Here is a 23,241-nt window from a genome sequence, read left to right as displayed (position 1 = left end):
AAACGGGGCCGTCTGTGTGAAAGTACAGGGGAGGATGGAGGAAAGCCAAGTTCCTGTGATAAGAAACCGGGTGTGCCCAGCTTGCAGACAAGAACAAAATGCCTCAATAATAAGGCATCCAGGCCTGTGGGCCTGAGGTCATTCCTACAGTGAAGTTTCACCCAGAGGACACTTGTGGGCCCTTTTCAGGCTGCAGAGCACTGTGGATGTTCCTGGTGTGTCTGGTCTGCATGCTAAGAGAAGGTGCAATGGCATCTAATACCATCACATTGTCTAGTACGCACATGCGTGGCCAGCTGAGGCCTGGTACATGGACAAGAGTCAGTGTAAGGGAAGGAGCCCTGGGCAACTGACCAAAGACCCACTGGGGCTGAAGAATGTGGTACCATCTTATTTCTGCCTATTGAATCCAAGAACCGAAAGGGAAGTCTAAAAGCAACCAGCGATGCCTAGCTTATCTGAGCAGACGCGTAGCAATCTGAGGGTGCAGTGACTGCTCATAGGGTACTTCAACTCAGTGACATTAGCAAGCCCAGTTGGCAGTGGTGCTGTGCCATCACAGTGTTAGCACCCTTCCCCCATGGTGTTTGATGGCATGGCTGACTAGGTATCAAGATAGCCAGCAGCAGTGCCTGACCCAGGATTGATATGGCTGATAAATTCTAGTGTAGCGGCTGTCTCCACTGAAATTAGCCACTTACTCTTTCATAAACTTCCGGTGGTTCTTGGGTGATGATGCAGTGCCAGTGTGGGAAGACTGAATGTGCAGTTTTCTGGTGAATGTACATGCTTCCACGCAGCCCTTGCAAATAGTGCAGGCCCACTTGGAGGGACGCTCACACACCCAAATATCACCCAGCATCTGCCCCTTGCACATATTCACCAGCACCTCCTCACATGCTTGTGTAGGTTCTTCCTCACAGACACGTCCGAGCACAGAGGCCTACACACACACACAAACCCATGTGTGCACACATATAGAGTGCTGCATGCATATACCCCTCCCAGACACCTCCTCAAATACACACACACTCACTCTGCATCTGCAGCCCCATGAACATAAAAGCACAAAGGCATCAGCCCACGTGTAGCCCATGCACGCTCACCCGTATACAGGCAGCCCTATGTGCCCGCACACATGCACACAGACAGGATTGAACCAGTCCTGAGCGAGAGAAAAGTGACAGTAACTTTTTCCTCCTTCCAAACGCCAAATCTTTTCACCCTAATCCCAGAGAATATTGCAAAGACCTTGACCTGTCGGATAACAACACAGAATTTCTGGAAAACTTTATCGCCCTCATGGAAAAGGTGACCCCAGACTCCAAACAGTGTAAGTACCACAGGGGCCAGCGTGGGCAGAGCGGTCCTGGGCTTCTCTCGGGGAGGAAAGGGAGGGTTTGGGGTCAGGAAGGGTCACAGCAGGCTGAAGAGATGAATAGGGGGATAAATGGTTAATGACACCTCTCCAGATCGGCAGCTGACTCAGCAGGCTGGGGCACACATGTGGCAGGACTGAGCTCCAGGTTGGGATCGGCTCATGACCCAAAGGAGGCTGGTGGGCTCTGATGCCAAGTGGGCGTTGGTCCTAGCCCCAAAAGCAGCACACTGTGTGATAGTCTGTTCCTAAGAGAAGGCCAGCTGGGCTGGGGCAGCAAGAAGAGGTGTGGAAGGGCAGGAATGTGGGGTGTCAGCCAAGCTAGGGTGGGGGTCCAGGGTTGGGATTGAGGAGCATCAGCAAAGCTGGGGGGATGAAGGACTGGAGTAGCAGGGGGGCTTCAGGACAGGATGGAGGGGCATTGACAGAGCAGTGCTCAGATAGCAGGGGGATTGCAGGTTGGCAGTGAGTGGCATCAGCAGAGCTGTGTATGGAGAGCCGAGGGGCTGGGCTAGCAAGGGATGGTGTAGATTAGGACTAGAGTACCTTGGCAGAGATGCCTGCCTGCAAGCCCTGTGTTCTCCCCAGTGGTTATATCTGTATTGCTTAATGGTAAGTATGTCCCAGAGAAGGTCAAAGGAGGCACTCGGCTGGGTAGCTCAGGGATCTGCACAGCTGGCTGTCATGTGGGAGCCCCGAATCCATGTCCCACCTGCCCTGCCCTGGAATTGTCTCTGGAGTTCTCTAGCCCCAGCTTCCTCGTGGCTGGTGCAGAACAGCACAGTAGCCATGGAAGAGCCCACTTCCTGTGGCTAGGACTTATGCCATGGCTCAGACAGCATGGAGAAGGGGCTCTAGTGGACAGAGAGGAAAGGCAGCCAAGGCCAAAGGGCGAGGAGAACCCACCCTCCTTCACCCATCACTCAAAGGGGCAAGAGTCCATGGGGCAGGAATCCTGGGTGGGGGAGACTGCTGCTTGGCAGGTCACGAGGGAGGCTCCGAGTGGGGAACAAACCGTATTGTTCTCTTCTCTCCCTCTTGCTTTCAAGGTGACAACTTCCTCCTTCACAACCTGATCCTGGACACAGGAATCACCCAGCAGCTGGTGGAGAGGGTGTGGAAGGACCAGGACCTCAATACGTAGGCACAGCCCCATTCCAGACCCAGTCCCACCAGCAGCAGCCCAGGGGCAATTCTAGCTGGGAGCAGAGAGACTGAGTCCCTTAGTCAGTGACACACCTGGAAACCCCAGCTGGAAGACAGGGCCCTCCTGGAATGGGCTCTGGACAGGCCTGTGTAGGCTAGACAATACCAGCATTAGCAGCCATGAAACCCCTACCTGAGGCCAGACTTTCTGCCTTGACCTTGATGTTCATTCCCTGAGCAAGGCTCATGCAGTAGCCAGCTTCTGCGCTGAGCAGAGAATACAGCCACCCCTGGCCGGCACTCTGAAACCAGACAGGTTTCAGAGTAAAAGCTGTGGTGTTAATGTGTGACTCCAAGTGCAGCTAGGGCACTGTGCTGGGGAAGCTCACAACCCCGGAGACTCGGCCCTTGGAAGGAGCCCATGTTGCTGTATTGGCCGCATTGCTATACGAAAGCTTGCACTCCTAGAACAGTAGGCGGCAGGGGCAGGGCACGGCTGTGGGAAGCTCTCCCTGCTTGCATGGATGGCACTCAAGATGACAGTTCCAGTGCATGCAATAGCTGATCCAGATCAGGCAAATCCAGAGTCAGACCATCTTGAGGGACTGTTGCACAAGGCCTTCCTTTTAGGGAGAGCCTTTCCGCCATCAGTGGCACTGCTGTAGGAAGCATTGAACCCCCTGGGGACCCAGCTGCAACCTATTGCACTCATTCAAACACCCATTTAATACTCAACTCTGCCCCCAAAACATCCCCAGCCCAAGCAGGGTTTCAACCCTGACAAGGCAGAAGTGCCAGGGACTCCACCAAGTCCATGAGGGATTTCACTGTTGCTATTGATTTGGCATGGAAGCAGCGCGGATCCTACGATGATGGGCAGTAGGGAAAAACCCCATAGCTAGGTGGAAGTGAGGGCAGTGCTGAGGAGGGAAAAGGAGCTGGAACGCCTTCTGGCCAGCTGTAACGCTCTGTGCTCCTGTCCTGTCTCATTGCAGGTACAGTCTCCTGGCCGTGTTTGCTGCCACAGATGGTGGCATCACCCGAGTTTTCCCTAACAAGTAAGTGGCCTTGATTACCCTTCACGTCTCAGCCCTGTCTGTGTGAGGGTGCAGCCTCAACATGTGGGACAGGTGGCATACATGAGCTATCACCACTGATGGCCTCACTGATTCGGAGCCTCTTCTCCTCCCCCCTCCAGAGCTGCCGACGACTGGGAAGAGGACCCGGAACCCTTCAATGCCAGCTTCTATCGGCGCAGTCTAGACAACAGGGGGTACATCTTCAAACCGCCTTTCCGGGACCGTAAGTACCACCCTGCACTGGCACCCCAACCAGACAGCAGTTTGGTGTGCATGGCAGGGACTAGCCCAGTGCTTCATGGCCCTCTGGAATGAGACAATATTCTCTGGGCTCAGCCGCTTTGCAGCAGTACCGAGAGAGGAGACAGTAATGGCTCTCGGGGCCTGGAGCTGTGTCTGGGGAGTGGAAGCATCTCTGCTACCTCTGGGCATAAGTGCTGACTGCATGAATGCTCCAGGGCTGGAGCACCGACAGGGAAAAATTAGCAGGTGCTCCACACCCACCAGCAGCCAAGCTCCCGCCACCTCTTCCCCACCTCCTCCCTTGAGCGTGCCGCGTTCCTGCTCCTCCCCCTCCCTCCCAGCACTTCTGCCCATCACCAAACAGCTGTTTGGCGGCACTCTGGTAGGGAGCGGGAGGAGCGGGGACACAGCACACTTAAGGGGGTGGAGTAGGGGCAGGGTGGAGGCGGAGCAGGCGTGAGTAGAGGCAGGGTGGGGGTGAGGACTTGGGGGAAGAGGTGGAGTGGGGGTGGAGCAGAGGGGGGTTGAACACCCACCGGCGGGGGCAGAAGTTGGTGCCCATGCCTCTGGAGGTACAGAGCAGGCCCTGCCCAGGGCTCCTGGGGAAACATGCCTGAGATCTGGCCCTGGGCAGCTTCATCTCTTGGGCTCTGCTAGTTCAGATATCCTGGTCCATTGCCTACTGGTGGGTAGGAGAATCCTTTTCTGGAGGTGGGAATTGTGTTGTAATGGTGAGCAAGATGGCCGGCACGAGCTGGGCCTGCAACATTACTCTGCCAGGCCGTATGCGCTGGTACTGGTGAACCAGAAGGCATTCCTGCTGTGTAGGCTGCCAGGAAAACGGTCATTAAAGAACAAGGTGCACATGGTTTGTCCATGCTTCTGCAGCACCCCAGCTGATCCATGGCCTGGAATGGTCAGAGGCTCCGTCAGAGAGCCCTGCCCCTGGGCGGGTGCATCAGTGGGCCAGAAGACGCAGGTGGAATCGGGCTAGAAGGGAGAAGAAGCCAAAGAGCCTTTCCACTGAGTGGAAGCCGGAGCCCAGAGGGTTCAGCTGGAGGTGTGAACACAGTTATTGCTGTGTGGTTTGCCCAGCTCTTGACCCAGCAGATGCAATACTTTAAGCCCTGCCTGGCGGGGAGGCCCTTTGAACAAATTCAGGCTGGAAATAAGGAGTGGTGGAACCATTTACCAAGGGGCATGGTGGATTCTCCATCACTGACAACTTATAACTCCAGATTGGAGGTTTCCCTGAAGGATCTTCTCTAGGGGTATTGTGGGGAAGGTTTATGGCCTGTGTTATCCAAGAGGCCCCTTCTGGCCTTGGATTCTGTAAATCTAAGAAAGTGCCATGGCAGCAGGGATGGGTCCAGGGCCTCCCCTTCCAGAGGGACCTGCCTGGTGGCCCTCCCCACATCTCATGTGATCTCTGGTCTCTCTCTTCTCCCCACAGCCAGCTACAGAGGGCTGGAACTCGAAAACAACACCATTGGGATCCTGGTCAGCACAGCCGTGGAGCTCAGCATTGGCGGAAGGACCCTGAAGCCAGCAGGTCAGGGTGCCCAGGGAGATGTCTGCATGGCAGACCTAGGGGAAGGCCCCTCTATGGGCATCTCCTGGATTGTCTGGGCCCAGCCTGCAGGGTGATACGGTCTGTCCAGCTGTGGGCTCTGCCACTCAGGACACTAACCCTGGCTCAGGGGGTCTCCGCCTTTTGTTCCACTTGGAAAAAAAATAGTGGTGCTCAGCACCCATGGCCACATTGTTCCCTGCTGCCGCCAAACAGGTGATGGGGGTGGCACTGCCAAACAGCTGTTTGGTGGCTCGGAGAGAGGTTTGGGGGAGGGCGAAGAGCAGTGGGTAGGCAGGAGCCTCGGGTAGGGGGTGGAGTGGGGGTAGGAAGAGGCGGAGCGAGGGCAGGGCCTTGGGGGAAGAGAAAGAGCAGAGGCAAGAAGAGGCAGAGAGAAGACAGGGCCTTACAGGAAGGGGTGGAGTGGGGGCGGGGCCTTGGGGTGAAGCAGGGGTTGAGCACCTGTGTTGACGCGGAAAAGTTGGAACCTGTGCCCCTGGCTCTAGTCTGAGCTCTCTATGTCCAGTCAGTCCTGGGCTTCCCCTGTGTGGTTCCACGGGTGGGGAGCAGCCACCTCCCTCTGGCCCATGTGGGAACTAGGAGGATGATCCTGAGCCCTCGACTATACAGTAACTCCTCACTTAACATTTTCGTTATGTTCCTGAAAAGTGCTATTTTAAGTGAAACCATGTTAAGCGAATCCAGTTTCCCCATAAGAATGAATGTAAATGGGGGGGTTAGGTTTCAGGGAAATTTTGTTTCACCAGACAAAAGACATTATATACATATACAGTATAAGTTTTAAATAATTTTAAACAAACTATTTAATACTGCAAAAAGAACAGAAGTACCTGTGGCACCTTAGAAACTAACAAACAAAGACGTCAAGAATTATAACATTCAAAAACCAGCTGGAGAACATTTCAATCTCCCTGGCCACTCGGTTACAGACCTAAAAGTCGCAATATTACAACAAAAAATCTTCAAGAACAGACTTCAATGAGAGACTGCTGAATTGGAATTAATTTGCAAATTGGACACTATCGAACTAGGCTTGAATAAAGACGGGAAGTGGATGGGCCATTACACAAAGTAAAATTATTTCCCCATGCTTATCCCCCCCGCCCCCGTTCGTTACATCTCCTTGTCAATTGCTGGAAATGGGCCATTTTCATTACCACTACAGTCTTTTTCTCCCCTGCTGATAATAGCTCACCTTAACCGATTACTTTCCTTACAGTGTGTATGGTAACACCCATTGTTTCATGTTCTCTGTGTATATATATATATATCTTCCTACTGTATTTTCTGCTACATGCATCCGATGAAGAGGGATGCATGTAGCCCACGAAAGCTTATGGTCAAATAATTTGTTGGTCTCTAAGGTGCCACAAGTACTCCTTTTAACAGATTTAAGGTGCCACAAGTACTCGTGTTCTTTTTGCGGATACAGACTAACATGGCTGCCACTCTGAAACCTGTCATTATTTAATACTGTACTCATCAATGATGATTGTGAGCTTGGTCGGGTCCAGGTGCGGGGCTAGACCACTCTGCCTGTCCGGTGCTCGTGCCAGGGAGCAGGGTCGGGTCTTGCCCGCTCCCTGGCTGGAATGCTGGGCGGGCGGAGTGGGATAAGCCCCCTCGCCCCGACCCTGCTCCCCAACCCCATTCCCCAACACCAAGTAAGCAGAACAGAGGAAGCTCCCGCTCCCAACCCCACTTCCTGGCAGGAGCGCCAGTGGGTGGGTGGAACGGGGCAAACCAAACAACCTTATAATGGAATTTTGCACGACTTTAAACAGGCATGTTCTCTAATAGATCAGCAACCTAATAACGAAACAATGTTAACCGGGATGACTTTAAGTCAGGAGTTACTGTACTGAGCCTGGCTCCTTGTGATTTAACATATGGGGCAACACTCGCTGGCCACAGTCAACGCACCTCTCCAGGGCATGGCCATGGGAATGAAGGGGAGCTGCTCTGTGACCTTCTCACACCCTCCTTTCCTCTCCCCAGTGGTTGGAGTGAAGCTTGACCTGGAGGCTTGGGCTGAAAAGTTTAAAGTTCTGGCAAGTAATCGGACAGACCGGGATCAGCTGGGAACGCGCACGGTGAGTAGGGAGAGGGAAGGGGAAAGATCTGAGATGTCGCCCTCCTGGGCAGGGTTGCTGGGCTCTGCTTCTATGGATGGGATCTTAGTTAGCACAGAGAGGGGCACTCCAGTGGGATTGCTCAGACCTGTCCCGCTCTGCTCCAGGAGCAATCCCAGCTCAACCCTGATCTGCACAGTCCTGCCAGTATCTGCTACCAGCCAGCCCCCTAGCTATCCCAATCTCCTCCATCCCACACAGACCTGGTTCCCCCTTTGCCCGTTCCTTCCACCCATCATCCCATTACACCCCCCTGCCCTTTCCTCCCACATCCATGTTCCTTCTCTCACGGTTGGCTTCTGATCTCCCTGGGGAAGTACAGGCAGGAGGAGCTGGGACGTAGTCAGTGGAGAAATGGATGTGATTCTGAATGAAGCAGATCACTTGCAGACACCCCGCTTGTTGCCCTGCTTACAATTGTCCCCCCTTCTTTGTGTTTACTCGAATTGACAGTGCGACCCCTCCACGAGCTGCGAGATGGACTGTGAGGCCAACAATAAGGTGAGCAGTGGGATGGGGGGCTCAGGAGGACAGCTGCCCCTTACCCATCAGCCCCTTGACTTTGCCCTGGGCCATGAGTCCAGAGCATGCAGCCAAATTCAGCGCCTCCTCCTCGCTCCCCCGTGCACTTACCATTATTAAGCATGTGTATAGCGCCCCAGGCATTCATGATGCTGGCGTGATCCCTGCCCCCTGACATTTACAGTCTACATCAGTGGTTCTCAAACTTTTTTTTTCCGGACGACTTGAAAATTGCTGAGGGTCTCGGTGGACCACTTAATGATCTTTCCAAATGTTGTTTGTACCGTTAGCTAACTATTGTAAAGCGCTTTGGAAAGAAGTGCTATATAAAAAAAACTTAACAATAATAAATTTTTTTTGTTCTACAAACAAAAGCACACAACTCATATTTTAATATCACTAGTCTTACCTTTCTGATGTGATGGATGTGCCCTCTCTCCCCGGCAGCCACAGTCTTGGAGCTGGGGAAAGTCGCCTCTTTCTCTGGCCGCTGCAGCCCTGCAAATCCCAAGTTCCCCCCACCCCGTCTTCTCACCCCACTGCCCCCTCCCACCTACCTTCTATTCCCCCCCAAAGCCACCACCTCACCTTACATGTGCATCTTCTTCAGGATCCAGGCAGCTAATTAGTGGAGCCATGCCTGAGCGGCTCCACTAATTAGGTGGGTGGCCCTTCATTCTCTTGTGTGTAGCTGCCCAGGCACGCACCTTAGAGGGAACTATCCGCAGGCCACCTGAATGGAGCTCACGAACCACCAGTTTGAGAACCTCTGATCTACATCATCACCTTGCAGGACTCCTGCAGTCGCACAACTAGCCCCCTCTGTCTGGGACTCTCAGGGGACATGAGTTCTATTCCTGGCTCCACCTGCTGGGTGATCTGGGGAAAGTCACTTCCCCTCTCACCTGTAAAATGGAGATCATGATCCTTTGTAAAGCACTTTGAGCTCCACTGCTGAGAAATGCTAAGAGCTAGGCATAATTATTACATACTACAGGGATGGGAGAGCCTGCAAAGCCTCCCGACTCAGAGTACTTTGTGACAAAAGTTTTCAAAACCCAAAGGAAATTCCAAGACAAAAAACTTTGGTTCAGGTTGAAAATACCCATCTGTAACTCCAGAGGAAATCGCAGTAGAAAAACCCTGATGTGATTTTAAAATTTTCAGAAAGGCAGGAAATTCTTAGTTAAGGTTGCACCTGAACACATCAAATTGAAAAGGACAAAAACACATGTAGAGTGATGCAGACGCCTTTAACTCTGTCCCTGTCCCTTGTCATCAGACATCACCCTGGCAAGTGGATTTTGATACAGACTTCTTTACAAAGGTTTGTTCCATCCCCTGTGTGGCCCGTACCTCCTAATGTGGCAGCTGTATTTCAGTGCTGCCCTTTCACACAGTACAGCAGCCCTTTAACACATGAAGACCCATGTTTTTTCAGGACAGATCCTGAAAGAGGGCCCCAGGGAACTAGGTGCTCAGGGCAGGGCTGACTGACCTTGTCACCTGTCCAGGGATTTCATGTGCCGCTTGCATTTCTCTTGAAACTCTCTTGATTTGGCCAATAGGCAGTGCCTGGGTTCTGCCCCCATGGCACAGCTGCCTGGACACAGCTGAGCCCAGCAGGGCTGCTCGTAGCTCTGAGCTGCCTACATCAGACCAATGCTGTCCTCCTTTTGCAGGACCTCATTTGTATTCTCATTGACGATGGAGGCTTTCTGGTACTCTCCAACCAGGAAGATCATTGGTACCAGGTGAGCAGCAGTTCTTCTGCCAAAGGCTAGGGAGGAGGGTCTTGGCTCTGAAATGCTGGGAGCCGAAGGAAGGGAAATCCCAGTCAGGGTGCAGAGAAGTGTGGTGATTTGCCCCCTCATGGCAAATTTGGGTAAATTTCAGTTCTGCCTGAAAGTGAAGGACTGATAGCGCTGCTCCTAAGCACAGTGCATGGCTCATGGCTTGCAGCCCCCCTGCTATTCCAGCCCAAGCCTCCCCACATACACAGCTCTGCCAATGCACCTCAGTCCCGATCTGCAGCCTCCTTGCTCCTCCAGGCCTGAACCCTCTACGGATCTGCCAGTGCCCCTGCATCCTGCCCCACAGCACCCCCTGCTATTCCAGTTCTTGCCCTCCCCCCTAGCTCTGCCAGTGACCTTCAGTCCTGCGCTGTGGCCCTACCACCACTATTCCATTCCTGGGTCATTCCTGCTAGTACTGAACTGTGTATTGGGTTATGAAGCATCCACAGGGGACTCAGCAGAGACCTCCGAACTCATTTCATTTGTAACCATAAGCCTGGCTCCTGTACTGCACCCGTGAGCTCTACCTGGATGACTCAACGCAGAGCCCTGCTGTGCAGAGAGCATGTCTCATTTCCCATGCTCAGCACAGACTTGCCCCCTGTGCTCTGGTGTCGTCTGTTCCAGGTGGGGAAGTTTTTCAGCGAAGTGGATGCTAATTTGATGTCTGCCCTGTACAACAACTCCTTCTTCGCACGGAAGGAGTCCTACAACTTCCAGTCGGTGTGCATCCCGGAAGCTCAAAGCAACACAGGAGCTGCCCCCAGAGGGGTGTTTGTGGTGAGTGCAGGACTATGGGCAGCGATCACACAGCCCAGGCAAGGGCTAAGTTCACTTGATGGTCCAGGGGCTGTATCCCTGACAGCCAGGCAATTAAAGAGCCATTGATTGGCACAAAGAAATCAGTGGGGGGAATTCCTTTGGCTTTCCCATAGGGCGTAGCCGCTGGGTAATGCAGCCAATCAGAGCAACAAATGTCCTCCCAGAATGCAACAGGAGAAAGCTGGCCAGTTCTCTTAATCTGTCTGTTGGTACCAAGCCTTGAGTGATACTTCGACAGTGTGCTCTCACAGAGCCCCAAGTGCTGTGTCCCCAGGGGATTCAACATTGCACTGGACTAGGAGAGGGCTGCTTTATCCCTCCTCTTCCTTATGCCTTGTGGAGCTGGGGACTGTGGAGAGTAGCCCATCAAGGTTCAGCTTCTCTGTCAGATGCAGAGTCTGAAATAGCCTTTTGTCTCACACACGCTTAGGCTTTGTGGCCAGGCTGCGGTCTCCTCCAATATGGTACCCAGCAGCATGACTGAGTTGTGTCCATGCAGCAGCTTTCCTCACAGCACAGTCGCATGCCAGCTGTGGCTGTGCATCCACCTTTACCGAGCTGCCTACTGTGTTGGTCTGAGTGCATTCTGGGAAAACACGGGGAGCTCTCCCAGAGTGCCATAGCGGGGTCTCGAGTGCCCACTGGACGCGACACAGAGCAACCCCAGCATCACGTACTACAATGTACTCTGGGGTGTCCTACCGCACAGAGAGCGGGGCGGAAGGGGGACCTGCCGCACCAGTTATGCAGGCCTGGTTAAGGAGTTAGCACTACTCTGCAAAAGAGCAGTGAGCCAGACAAGTTAGCCGGTAACAGCAGTGTGCCGGCACAGACCTCTGGCTGGGAGAAAGACCACTAGTGGCCACAGTCACTAACCAAGCGTTAACCTGGGGAGGTATGGACACCAGCCATGTTTAGAGCCACTGATAGGTTATAAAGTGGGGGAGACAAGAGCAAATGGAGCCCTCTATCCATGTGGCTCTAGCACAGGCATCTCCGGGGAGCACTTCACACCTGTTCTTCTGCAGCCTCAATCCCTGGATGCTGCCCGCTGGTTTATTATTGTAGGGTCTTTCTGTGCCCCTGCTCCGTTGACACATTGTTTCCTTCTCCTCTTTCTTTTCAGCCCACCATGGCAGATTTCCTGAACCTGGCTTGGTGGACATCAGCCGCCGCATGGTAAGTCTCCATCTCTCTCGGCACTGCTGCTGCTGAGCCCCGAGCAGCCTGGGGAGCTGTATGCGGCCCAGATTTTAGAGTGAGACTGGAGAGTAAGGATGTGCCACAGCAAGGCAGAGTGAGAGAGTGCTAGTGATAGAAGTCAGGTGGAAATGCCTTAATCGCTCCCATCTGGTTCATCTCATCCCCCGGGCCAGAGAATTCCCTACACTCTGTGCTCCTGGGGCTTGCCCACGCCTCTTCTAAATCTGTGGGGGCTTTCACCTCACTTCCTTAGGGAGCCTCCATTTCCACCTAACACATCTCAGCATAAGAAAATGTTCCCTGCAATTCAGCCTATGTCTGCACTAATCCATTTCAACCCAGATCTCCTGCTCTGCTCCCTTGGTGTTTACACCTTTCAGATACAATGTGAGATACTCCCTTTAGTCAGCATCTCTCTCTCTATGTCTCACACACACAGACACCCACACACCCCTAGGCATCAGTTAAACATTTCTCTGTACAGTTAAGCAGAAAGCTTCAAATATGGATGTCTAAAATTAGATACCTAAATAAGTGGCTTCTTCCCTGATTTTATCAAGAGCTGCTGGTGCTTAGCAATGCATGTCTGAAAATCAGATCATTTGTATTTAGGGGTCTAAATGTGGATATAAATATCTAACTTTCGCCACCCAAATTTGAACATTTTTGGCTTTTGTGCTTTTTACAGGATCATTAGGTTGGTGCTGAGATGCAGTGGTGGTTGGCATGCTATTAGAAGATAGATCTATCTGGATGGACGGATCTATCTATTTGGATTGAGAGAGATGGAAGGGGATAGCCTTGGGGCCAATAGAGGAGGTCCTGAATGCTGTGTGGGTTTGGTTTGAAAATCGAACTTTATTAGCAAATGGAATGTCGTCTCTTACCCAGTTTTTGCTGCGTTTGTGTTAATTGCTCGTATCTGCATCAGTGATGTCACCTGCCAAGTGACAGAATTTGAGTTCCGCGCACAAAGGAGAACTAGCCTGAGGAAAGTGAGTGCTCTTCGATGGAACAGAAGACTTAGAGTGGCTGGGTCTCTTTGGCTTTGATCAGATTCATGGTGGAATAGGGTGGGTTCCTTTCCATGCGATGGCTGTATCTGCCTCTGATGTCAGAGTAGCTCAAAGCCAGGCAAAGCAACTTCCTGCACAGAGAGTGAAAGGGAGAAGAAACATCTGCTTCTGGCTTCTGATCTTGCTAAGTGAAGGGGGCTTAGCTGGCACAGTGTAAAACTGTCTATACTAATGCTCCTAGGGAGCAGCCCACAGCCTTATATTCAGTGCATAGCTTGGCCCTAGCAGTGTGTTCTGATTGGCCTCCCATGTCAGCTAACAGCTCTGGGTTTTCCTTCCCAAAGGTCTTTGTTCCAGCAGCTCTTGTACGGCCTCACCTACAGCAGCTGGTTTCAAACAGGTAGGTCCTGCCCAGGTTAATGCCGTGCAGCAGCAAGAAGTATGAGTGGGAGGAGGGAGCACTGGAGAGAGGAGAAGTAAATGTCTGACTGGGGAATGGAGCGTACTAAGCGACTGAGATAGATAGATGATGTCACCCCCTGATCTTCCACTGGCCAGCACCTGGAGTCACTGCAGTAACCACCCAGCTCCAGCACGCAGATATCTGGGGTACATTGTATTGCTTTCCAGAATATTGTGGAGTGTATTTTTGGCCAGCAAAGTCCACCTTAGTTCTGGCCGCTACTTCAGAGGGGCTTAGAGAAGCAGGGCACATTTCAGTGGGGTGGGAAGGAGCAGCCTAAGGTTTTCCTTCTGCCGTGTCCCACTGTGTCTCTTGTCCCTGGTGACAGAGGATGTGACAGCAGACAGCATGGAGTCCAGAGAGACCAGCTGCATCATGAAGCAGACTCAGTACTACTTCAGCACCGTCAACACCACCTATAATGCTATAATTGACTGTGGAAACTGCTCCAGGTCAGTGCGACGGGGTGCCCACAGCGGTGGGGTTCAGAGCAGCTGGTAACCAGAACACAGTATCCAGAGTGCATTTCACAGCTAGACAACACACACTCTGTTGCAAGGAGGGCTGGGGGCATCAGAGGGTCTTTCTCCAGGCAAGGGGTCCTGAGGCTGAGGACGCTGGAGTGCCCTAGTGTCAGTTCTGTGCAGCAGGCTCGTCAATCCGACCACGTGGAGAGGAAGGAGCCAGGCTTCCGTGATGTGATGGCTGTTGTAGCCCTGACCTAATTTTAGATTGGGGGTGTGAAAAAGAGCAGAACGGTGAAGATGGCTCCTTGGGCCCCATCCAACTCCTGTTAAAATCAAAGCAAATACTTCATTCAGTGGGAGCTGAATTAGGTCCCATGCAAAGGAGGCTCCATCTCTTCTTTCCACTTCAGCTGCTTCTCCTTGAGAGTGGCACAGTTGCTTTGCAGTAGCGCCAAGGACTGGAACAAACACAGCAGCGCTGGCAGTGCCATAAGCAGTAGCAGCCAACAGCATGCAGTGGTATTGCATCTCGAGTGCATTTGCAGGTTTGAAGCCAAACTCTTTGTGCCATTGGCCCCATGCAGAATCACAGGCAGCTGCTAGAACTGCTTGCGCTTGTGTGATTTGTTTTGTTGCATTTGGCTGCGGAGTCCCTGATCCACAGGGTTGTATGAGAGATCTGCACTCTCTGAGCTATTGTTAGCCGATCAGACTCCTCCGCCCAGAAAGCCTTCCTGATGCGGAGCTAGAGAACACTGATGCCTGGGAGAGGAACTTTCTCTTCCTCTTTTTTTAACTCAGGAGGCCTTGGAGTTTAAAATGGTGGTGTATTTTATACTGGACCAAATACAAATCTGTGTAAGGGACCACAGAATTTGTTACATGATCATTTTAGCTGATCCTAATTAAGCCATATTAGCCAGAGGCCCACCAGCATGCACCGAGGCCAGGCTACTCAATTCCGAGGAGTGCCTTGCATGCTGGGATCTGTAGTCTCTCAGTGGACAGCTGCATCCTGCTCCATGTTACGCAGTTTGGATGGGGCCCTTCATCTCCTACCCAACTGACACGTCACCCTCTGTTGGCAAAGCTTGGGCACCTTGCTGACTCAGTAAGAACTGCAGGACCAAAAGAGTCTTGTGGGTGCATGAATTAATAATGACTTTAATTCAGCCGATGGTCAGTTATTGATTGCTGAGATGCCCAGGTGGCAGCAGTGATCTCCAAGTCCCCGGATCGTTCCCACACCTGCTGAGAAGGGGAAGGAGGATGCAGCGGTGCTGGGGTTGGTGGTGCCAGAGCTACTGTTCCCTCCGTGATGTGATGGCTGTTGTGGCCCTGATCTAATTTTAGATTAGGGGTGTGAATTGTGTTTCTCTCTGTTTGTAAAGCACCACTCACAGCCGTGGCCCTGTATATAAATAAACATTTGCAATAGCATTGTCCCATGACACCAGCAGTTGATGGTACCGACAGCCTTATGGGCTGAGTGAGCTGGACTCAACGTGAGCTCCAAATTGTGCAGACTACTGAGGTGTCATTAAGTGGAACCTTTCCCCTCTAATGTCAACACAGCAGCTCTGACACCCAAGCCCTCACAGCCTGAAAAGGAAGGAATTTCACCTGGCTGAACAGGGCCACCAGATGAGGTGAAAGCTTTGGATTCCTCTTTGGTACCTTAATCTTCCTTCACGTCCCCCCTGATGACACTTGGGAGGTCACCGATGGCAGGGGATGTGGTGGCCTGTACTAGGGGTCACAGGTCAGCCACACCAAGGAAGAACTCATGATGGCTAGGGTTTCCCAGGTAGCACTAGCAGGGTTTGCTCTCTGCTCCTTGGGAGCGGCACAGCAGAGATGGAGGATGCAGCGCAGGAGATGTGGCTCTGGATAACCATATTGCTCCCCTCCCACAGACTGTTCCACGCACAGAGGCTCGCCAACACCAATCTGCTGTTCGTTGTAGCGGATAAGCCGATGTGCAGCCAGTGTGAGTCCACCAAGCTCCCTCAGGCGGAGACACGAGGTATCCTTTGATTGTTGCTGCATTGGGCTTCACATCTCCTGCCTCAGCCCCAGGACACGACCAACAGCCACTGGAGAGAAGAGGAGCTTTCCTCCTGGATGATCACAGAGGGTGGAATTCACCCCGCACTGAGGGCCAGTATAGTATAAGTGCCTCTTCAAGCCCATAGGTTTCAGGAGAGTCTTAAGTGCAGCCCATGGTAATGCAGGACCCTCCCAGCAGCCCAGTGCCTTAGAAATAACAAACACAGTCCACAGATCAACTCCCCTTGGAGCTGGTTGTGTCTCTGCCTCACGAGAGTTCAGCTCTGAGCTGTTTCTCTTCTGGGCCCGCACCCTCCAAGAGTGTTCAGATGCCCAGGTGATCACTTAGGTTCTCCATGCCCGATGACCAGTGAAGGAAAGTTAAGGGAGCTGGGATTGTTCTCAATGGGAAGAGAGGAGACCAAGGCAACCTGCCAGAGGGCTTCAAAGACAGGAAGGGGATCCAGAATGATGGGTTGAGGTACACAGCTCCTGGTAGAGAAGTGTTAAAAGCCAATGGGCAATGCTTTGCACTAGCCTCCAAACAAGGAGAGAAGAGAACTGGGGAGAATATCTTGCGAGGTCTTGGTCCTTCCCTAATCACAGACCTCATGAAGTCCCTTGTATTCTGGGAGGCCCTTGTCCAATTGCTTAACTTCTCTAAGCCACCCCAGCCCCACTTTGTCCCTCTGCCCTCAACCCCAGAATCATGCCTACACCGCGTTGTTTCCTTGACACGTGAAGCTCCACCGAGAGATCCAAATCAGTGTGAGCTAGTAGATAAGCCCCGGTACCGAAAAGGCCCCCACATCTGCTTTGACTACGATGCAGCGGTAAGTGGGGGAACTGGCTCAAGGGGCAGGGAAAGCTGAGGACCTGGGAGAAGGGAGGCAGGGCAAGTTATGCATGGAATCTGCTGGGGATGGAAAGCAAGGTTGCCAGCAGCTCTCACTTTTCTAAGGATGCGCCGGGTCACAGGCAATAACCTCCCTCTGGTTCCAAAGTTCTCCTGGAATGAGTTCATCTGTTCTGGGTGTCAGTCAGCAGAAGCCAATCACTGCATGGGGACTGCCTTTGTCCCAGGCCCCACTGGCACATGTGTGACGATCTCGCCTGCCCACCCCATCCCTGCGGAAACCATCTCACCTTTTGTCTCCTCAGGAAGATACCTCAGACTGCGGCAGAGGGGCCTCCTTCAAACCCTTCCTCAGCGTCTTGTTATCCATGCAGCTGCTGCTCTTCTACTTGACTGCCAGCCGCCAGCCTCTGTCCTCGGCATCTTGCCTTTAAAACATCCATCTGGTCCAACCCATCCATTTTTCTTTTGTTTAAAACTCCATCTCCATCCTCTCCAGGCGTCTTGGAAAAGGGTAACTTCTTCTCGTCCCATCTGCTCTGGTTACACCTTGGCTGTGGCTCATGATGACCTCCTCTTGCTCCACTGAGGAGCCTGGAATATCTTTTTCTTTTTCCTTTTGCTTTGTTTCCCATCCTCTCCAACCTGGCCTTGCCTTTCTAGCGTCTCTGTGCAGAAGGTTGGCAAGAACTGAGCTTGAGCAAGACTTGGGGAATCACAACCCATTTGAGGCTTCTGTTCTTCAGACAGCAAGCGTCCTTGAGCTCTTGACTCCTTGACCCCATCCTCTCCCTTCCATTGAGCTGTTGGCCAAATACAAAGAACAGTGACCTGGTTTTTTGGTTCGATTTTCTTTTTTTTTGCTCTTTTCCCTCATGGAACCTGTGGAATTCTGGGAGATTTTGTAGTTTCCATTGAGAGATGTCTTACCATTTTGCTGTCTTAAAGTATTTAACCGGATTACTCTTGTGTTTGATATAATCCACCCTCCTGCCCTTCCGATCCAAACAAAAACACAAAACAAAATAGAAGAGAAAAAAAATGGTGTTTTCTTGCCAAATTGAGACAAGTCTTGTTAACTTCTCAACCAATCACCATGGCTTCTTGAACTCAAAAAACAACCGATGTTATATTTTATAATGTCCTCATTTGCTTCTCCATGCCGCCTAATCCCTAGGTGCTTTCCTACACCATCCCGTCCAAGTCTCACCTTATTTACATCCATCTTATTCCAATCTTCAATTATTATTTTGTAGCCTGAGGATTTGAAACCATATCTTTCTACATCTGCTTTCCAACGTTTTAGCCTGAAGAAGTACAAATATTTATTGTCAGCAACAAGGACACACACACAAAAAAAGAAACTTGAATTGAATGTCATGGTCAGTATTATTTATTTAAATTGATAACTCTGTAGTGGGGAAGTGAGAAAGGGGATCCAAGACCTTCAGCAGCCATTCATGTGCATCATTCTAGCCCTGGCATACAGTGGGGTCGGACTAACCATGGCTAAGAAGAACTTTCTAGTCCATGTTGTTGCCTCATTCCCCAGAGAGATCCTCCCACTACAACTCAGGCCGGATAACAGATGCCCCTGGACAATTGACCCAAGGGTACATTGTCAAGAAGCTTGGCTTAAGGGTTCATGGGGCTCTCTGTGGACCAGACTACCACCACTGGGGCAGGCACTGCCCACTCCTTTGAGTAGCATGCCCTGATCCTGTGTGCTGATTCATTCTCCACCAGGCATGCAGAGCTGGAGAGGATCCAACAGGGCCTTTTAAAACACCCAGGGCCTGATATAAGGAGGGTCCTGAGCCCCCACAGCTCCCATTGACCTCAGTGGGGTTCAACACCTCCAAAAAACCCAGCCCAAGCTCACCCCTGTGTGTAACTGTTAAGTCAGCAGAGATACACCAGGGTGCATTTGGCCCTCACACCCCAAATACCACCCCAGAGGGACTGGCATCCAGGGCAGCTCTAGTAGAGGAGGAGGGTCCCTGAACTGAGCCCTCCAAAATGGCTAAGTGGTGCCCTCATGTCACTCCCATTGACTCCGCCTCTGAGGGGAAGTTTAACCTTACGCATCTTTGGCGTTGGTTGCCCCATGTGAGCCTGGTGGATGCTTGGGAAGGGACATGTGCTGGTGAGGAGTTTTGGCCACAGAGCAGGGAGTCAGGCCCCCAGAGCGGTAGGTTCAGTCTCCCAAAACAGCATGCAGGGCAAGAGAAGGAGGAAGATGCTACACAGGCAACAGTAAGTCCCAGGTGCACCACCAGCAGGGGGATGCCATGGTGCATTTGACACATTATGCCCTGGGTGCCCACAGCCCTGGTTTTCACACTCGGAATGCCTCATTTCATGACGTGAGTTACCCTGGGCCTGTGAAGCACCCAGATGTCTGGGAGAGGGCAGAACATCTGGATCTTTGGGTCTCGCTAACTGGGGGTATGTCTTCACTACCGGCAGGTAGCAATCGATTTCTCGGGGATCGATATATCGTGTCTCATCTAGACACAATATATCGATCCCCGAACGCGCTCCTGTCGACTCCGGAACTCCACCAACGCGAACGGCGGTAGTGGAGTCGACGGGGAGCCACGGATGTCGATCCCGTGGCATGAGGACGGTAGGTAACTCGATCTAAGATACTTCGGCTTCAGCTACGCTATTCACGTAGCTGAAGTTGCGTATCTTAGATTGATCCCCTTCCCCTAGTGTAGACCAGCCCTCAGAGACTTGAGACTGACCCGTCTTTCAAGCAGCAGCCAGCACTTTCTGTCCCTGATGTCACATATGTATCCAGATGGCATCAGATGCCGCCAACATGGGCCTTTCAGATTTGGTTTTAGGGGAGAGGGTTCTATGAGCACCTGCCACTCAACTCAAGCCTCTGTCCCCCACCAAGAGCCCCTCCAGTTGTCTTCATAGCCGCATGTCTTATGTCTGCGGCTGGCTTTTCAAATCAAAGTCAGAATCCCTCCCCCCATAGCGAGTGATGGCTAGATGGGATGTCAAAGCGGCAGGGCTAGCTCTGTGCCTGTCCCCAGCCATTGGGGCTGTTCCTGGTGCACAGGGTGGGATGCCATTCTACACAGGTTCAGCTGCAGTTGAGTATCCTCCTGACCCCAAAGCTCCCTTCTTTTCAGCCAAATATTTCCTCTGCCTCTTTGCATTGGGTGGCCAGGAAAGGGGAAAGGACCTTCGCTCATTGCTGCTTCATGGGTGGGCGCATAAAGCAACATCATGAGGGGCTGACCTGTGGCCCCAACCTCATCCTGTACCCTAGCTCTCGGTCTCTCCTGAGCCAAGATTGCCTAGCCGTGCCAGACCATGCGACTGGTTTGTGACATGGGCAAACGTCTGTGAGGTTCTAAATTAGATCATGCCCTACCCCCATTTCCTTTCACTTCTCACCAAAGCCGGACTGAACCCCTAGGGTACAAACCAGCCTGTCGCTACCTCGCCCCCATCTGTGTGTTTGCCTGAAGCCACAGAGCCAGAGAATGTGTGTCCCTGCTCAGCAGCAAATAGAAACCAAAGGCCAAGTGAGAGAGAACCAGATGTACACTCCTATAGAATCTCCTTGATTTTCGGTGTGTTGACACCTGGGCAGGAAGAGCTAGGAACGGGTGGGGGTGGGCATTGCTCTGCTCTATGACACCATAGTGTGGAGCCAATATACAGAAGCCACATTGTGAGCTGCTTGTATAACCAAGTGGCTGAAGGCCCAGCGGAGTGTCCACTGAGCTCGGATGAGCCCTTTGTTGATCGCACCCCTGTGACTGTAGCAGGCTGTTCCTTTCAGCTAGGAGAGCTCTTTGTTAGCTCACAGAGAAGGGGTTCATACAGAGGTTGTATTTCCCTTCCCCTGGCTGCTAGCGTGTGGCATAGCCAGTTGCACCTGGAACATGGACAGCACAGCCCCATCAGCACTGCCAGCCAGGCTGCATCGTCTCTGCTCTGTGAGAACAGTGTCTCTCGATCACAGCACCCTGCAGCCCAGCCTGGGCTCCCAGAGCAAAGCCAGGCTCCTTCCCACGCACCTGCCATGTCCTGAAACAAGACATTAGCCCCCTGGAGCTTTACTAGGCTAGTGCCCTCGCTGAGCCCACTTCCACCCTGGCACCACAGCTCTGTGCCTGCTGGGCAGAGTGCGTCCTGTGGTCCAGCAACAGCACAGCCCTTGTCAGATATACCCCCACCACACATACACACTCACTCCATGCGTGCACACAGCCATGTGCAGACATATCCCCTCATACTCACAAGAGAACACACACTCTTGTACATTCACAGACGCATACACCAAACTGAGCACACACCTGGCCCACATGGCTACCCCTGCTGTGAACACACACTCACATGTACGTACACACACTCCCGCATACACCCTAACACAATCTTTGGTTCAGGGGGCCATTTTGTGCTAGGCTACTGCCATCACCCCTCATCCAGGAGCCTGGTAGCACCATTCCCCCTGTATCCTTCCTCTGATCCTGACACAAACTTCACCCAGCGGCCGCAGGGCCAGACAGGAGACCTGTCAGAAGACCCAGCACTAGAGGTGGCTTTTCCCCTTGAATTCCCCTGGCACTATATTCATTTTACCTTGAGGAAATCTTACTAGATCCCACCATTGCCATGAGCACCCCAGCCCCTTTGCCCCCAAGTTGTGTGCCCTGCAGGAGGCTGGCACTGCCAGCCTGAAGGAATTTCAGAGATCTCCCAGTGAAGCGCCAGCAGTGCAGAGTGCAGGGGATGAGGTGGGAGTGGGGGAGGAGATGGCTGGGGCAGAGTGTGCTGACAAAGTGTGGGGTGGGGCAGGGAAGAGCCAGGCATAATGCAGGGGATGGGGAGAGGATGGGGGATGGCAGGGACATAGTGCAGTGCATGAGGTGGGGATGGGGGGAAGGGATGGCTGAAGCAGAATGCAGGGGATGAGGTGGGGGTAAGGCAGGGTGTGACTGGGGCAGAGTGCAGGGGATAAGCTGGGGTATGGCAGGGGAAGAATGCAGAGGATTAAGTGGGGGTAGGGTAGGGGATGTTTGGGGGAGAGTGCAGGGGATGAGGTGGGGGTGAGGAATAGCCGGGGCAGATGCAGTGGATAAGGTGGGGGTGAGGGTAGAGGGGATAGCTGTGACAGAGTGCAGGGGATGCGGTGATGGTGGAGGTAGAGGGGATGGCCAGGGCAGAGCTGTGCAGAGTACGCTCAGGCTAGCGAGGGAGCCCGTGAAGGAATTTTGTGCATGTGCAGGGTGCTGGGGACTGGGTGGAGGAGAGGAGCCAGGGTTTGGGGGTGGGCGCAGGGCAGGAAATGGGGAACCAGTGACCTACCCCATCCCCATTTTGGAAGGCAACGGGGGCTGGAGCACACCTCATCTCACCCTCAGCTGCTCCGTTTCCAGTGCAGCACTGGGGGCTGCATTGGTCTATTGGCCATCATCATTTTAGCATGTCCATGTACCCCTGTACCCCACACACAGCTGCCAGCAGGGGGTGCCCAGGACTGGCTGCAATTGAAGTCTCCGGACCTTCATAATGCTTTTATAAAATTAATTCAACTAAACCAACTTGGGGGATGGGATGGGAGGGGGGTGGGCAGGGGGAAGCCACGGACCTTGCCGGTTTGACCCTTGAGCCGGACGGGGCGGGGGGGGGGGCGGGTAAGGGAAGTGATTCATTAATTAATGACTGGGTTAATTAATGGTCATTTTGCTTGTAGCTTTTTCAGTGTGTGTTTGGTTAAATGTCTCTGGGAAACGTGTTTTGAACAGATGGCTGGCTCTGTGTTACTGGGAGTCTGTGTAATTCTATAGTCTAGTTAGGTGCTCATTTGAGAATAACAAAAAAAGCCTATACATAAATATAAATATATATATTCTATTTTACGTTTAAAAAACTAAAAAACTAAAAGAACAAAGTGAACCACTAGATAGTTGTTCTGCTGGGATCAAATCTTGATCATTCCTCATCTGAACACTTTCTTCTGCTCATTCGAAAGGGTTGGTTTTTTTTTAATTTGATTTTATTTTGTTATCTTTTTTTGTACAGGAGAGTCAGAAAACTTAAAAAAAAGACAAAAAACTTTGTAAAATATTGTGTGTGTGATTCCTTGTAAGATATTTTCAAATTGTTTATTACAGAGGATCAGTTATTAAATAATGTTCATATTTTCACTTCACACGTGGTGGCTTTTTTTAACTGGTTTTGCATGGGATTGGGGAGGGTGGCTGGGATGCCATATATGTGGGGAATTTGTAGGTGCTTTAATGGATTGGTTTCAGAGCGGTAGCTGTGTTAGCCTGTATCAGCAAAAACAACGAGGAGTCCTTGTGGCACCTTAGAGACTAACAAATGTATTTGGGCATAAGCTTTCGTGGGCTAAAACCCACTTCATCAGATGCATGGAGTGAAAAATACAGTAAGCAGAATATATATTCTAGCAAGCAGAATATATTTTTTAATGGATTGATTG

The 23,241-nt window shown here is 52.0% G+C and overlaps 2 protein-coding genes and 1 long non-coding RNA gene across 7 annotated transcripts in view; 2 read left to right on the top strand and 1 right to left on the bottom strand.

Annotated features, from left to right (window-relative positions):
- Positions 1–18,127, top strand: part of CACNA2D2 (calcium voltage-gated channel auxiliary subunit alpha2delta 2) — a 638,569-nt gene extending 620,442 nt beyond the window's left edge. For all 3 annotated transcript variants that reach the window (XM_075072870.1, XM_075072869.1, XM_075072871.1), the window contains 15 exons: positions 1,236–1,333; positions 2,428–2,518; positions 3,520–3,582; positions 3,723–3,826; positions 5,300–5,398; positions 7,436–7,530; positions 8,023–8,070; positions 9,774–9,845; positions 10,515–10,667; positions 11,836–11,888; positions 13,273–13,328; positions 13,720–13,843; positions 15,775–15,884; positions 16,652–16,740; positions 17,069–18,127. In XM_075072870.1, the coding sequence (XP_074928971.1) occupies positions 1,236–1,333; positions 2,428–2,518; positions 3,520–3,582; positions 3,723–3,826; positions 5,300–5,398; positions 7,436–7,530; positions 8,023–8,070; positions 9,774–9,845; positions 10,515–10,667; positions 11,836–11,888; positions 13,273–13,328; positions 13,720–13,843; positions 15,775–15,884; positions 16,652–16,740; positions 17,069–17,197 (1,384 nt within the window). In that variant the 3' untranslated portion in view covers positions 17,198–18,127. The remainder of the gene's footprint in view (positions 1–1,235; positions 1,334–2,427; positions 2,519–3,519; positions 3,583–3,722; positions 3,827–5,299; positions 5,399–7,435; positions 7,531–8,022; positions 8,071–9,773; positions 9,846–10,514; positions 10,668–11,835; positions 11,889–13,272; positions 13,329–13,719; positions 13,844–15,774; positions 15,885–16,651; positions 16,741–17,068) is intronic.
- The window catches only part of CYB561D2 (cytochrome b561 family member D2), a 532,125-nt gene that overhangs the window by 467,498 nt on the left and 41,386 nt on the right, over positions 1–23,241 (bottom strand). The gene's annotated exons all lie outside the window — the stretch shown is intronic.
- LOC142047835 (uncharacterized) lies at positions 21,650–22,947 on the top strand. Its single transcript, XR_012657100.1, has 2 exons — positions 21,650–21,835; positions 21,876–22,947. It is a non-coding gene; the product is annotated as an uncharacterized LOC142047835 (long non-coding RNA).

The sequence above is a fragment of the Chelonoidis abingdonii genome, chromosome 16 (assembly GCF_003597395.2).
Source record: "Chelonoidis abingdonii isolate Lonesome George chromosome 16, CheloAbing_2.0, whole genome shotgun sequence".
Classification (NCBI taxonomy): domain Eukaryota; kingdom Metazoa; phylum Chordata; order Testudines; family Testudinidae; genus Chelonoidis; species Chelonoidis abingdonii.
This window is presented reverse-complemented; position numbering and strand designations above follow the sequence as displayed.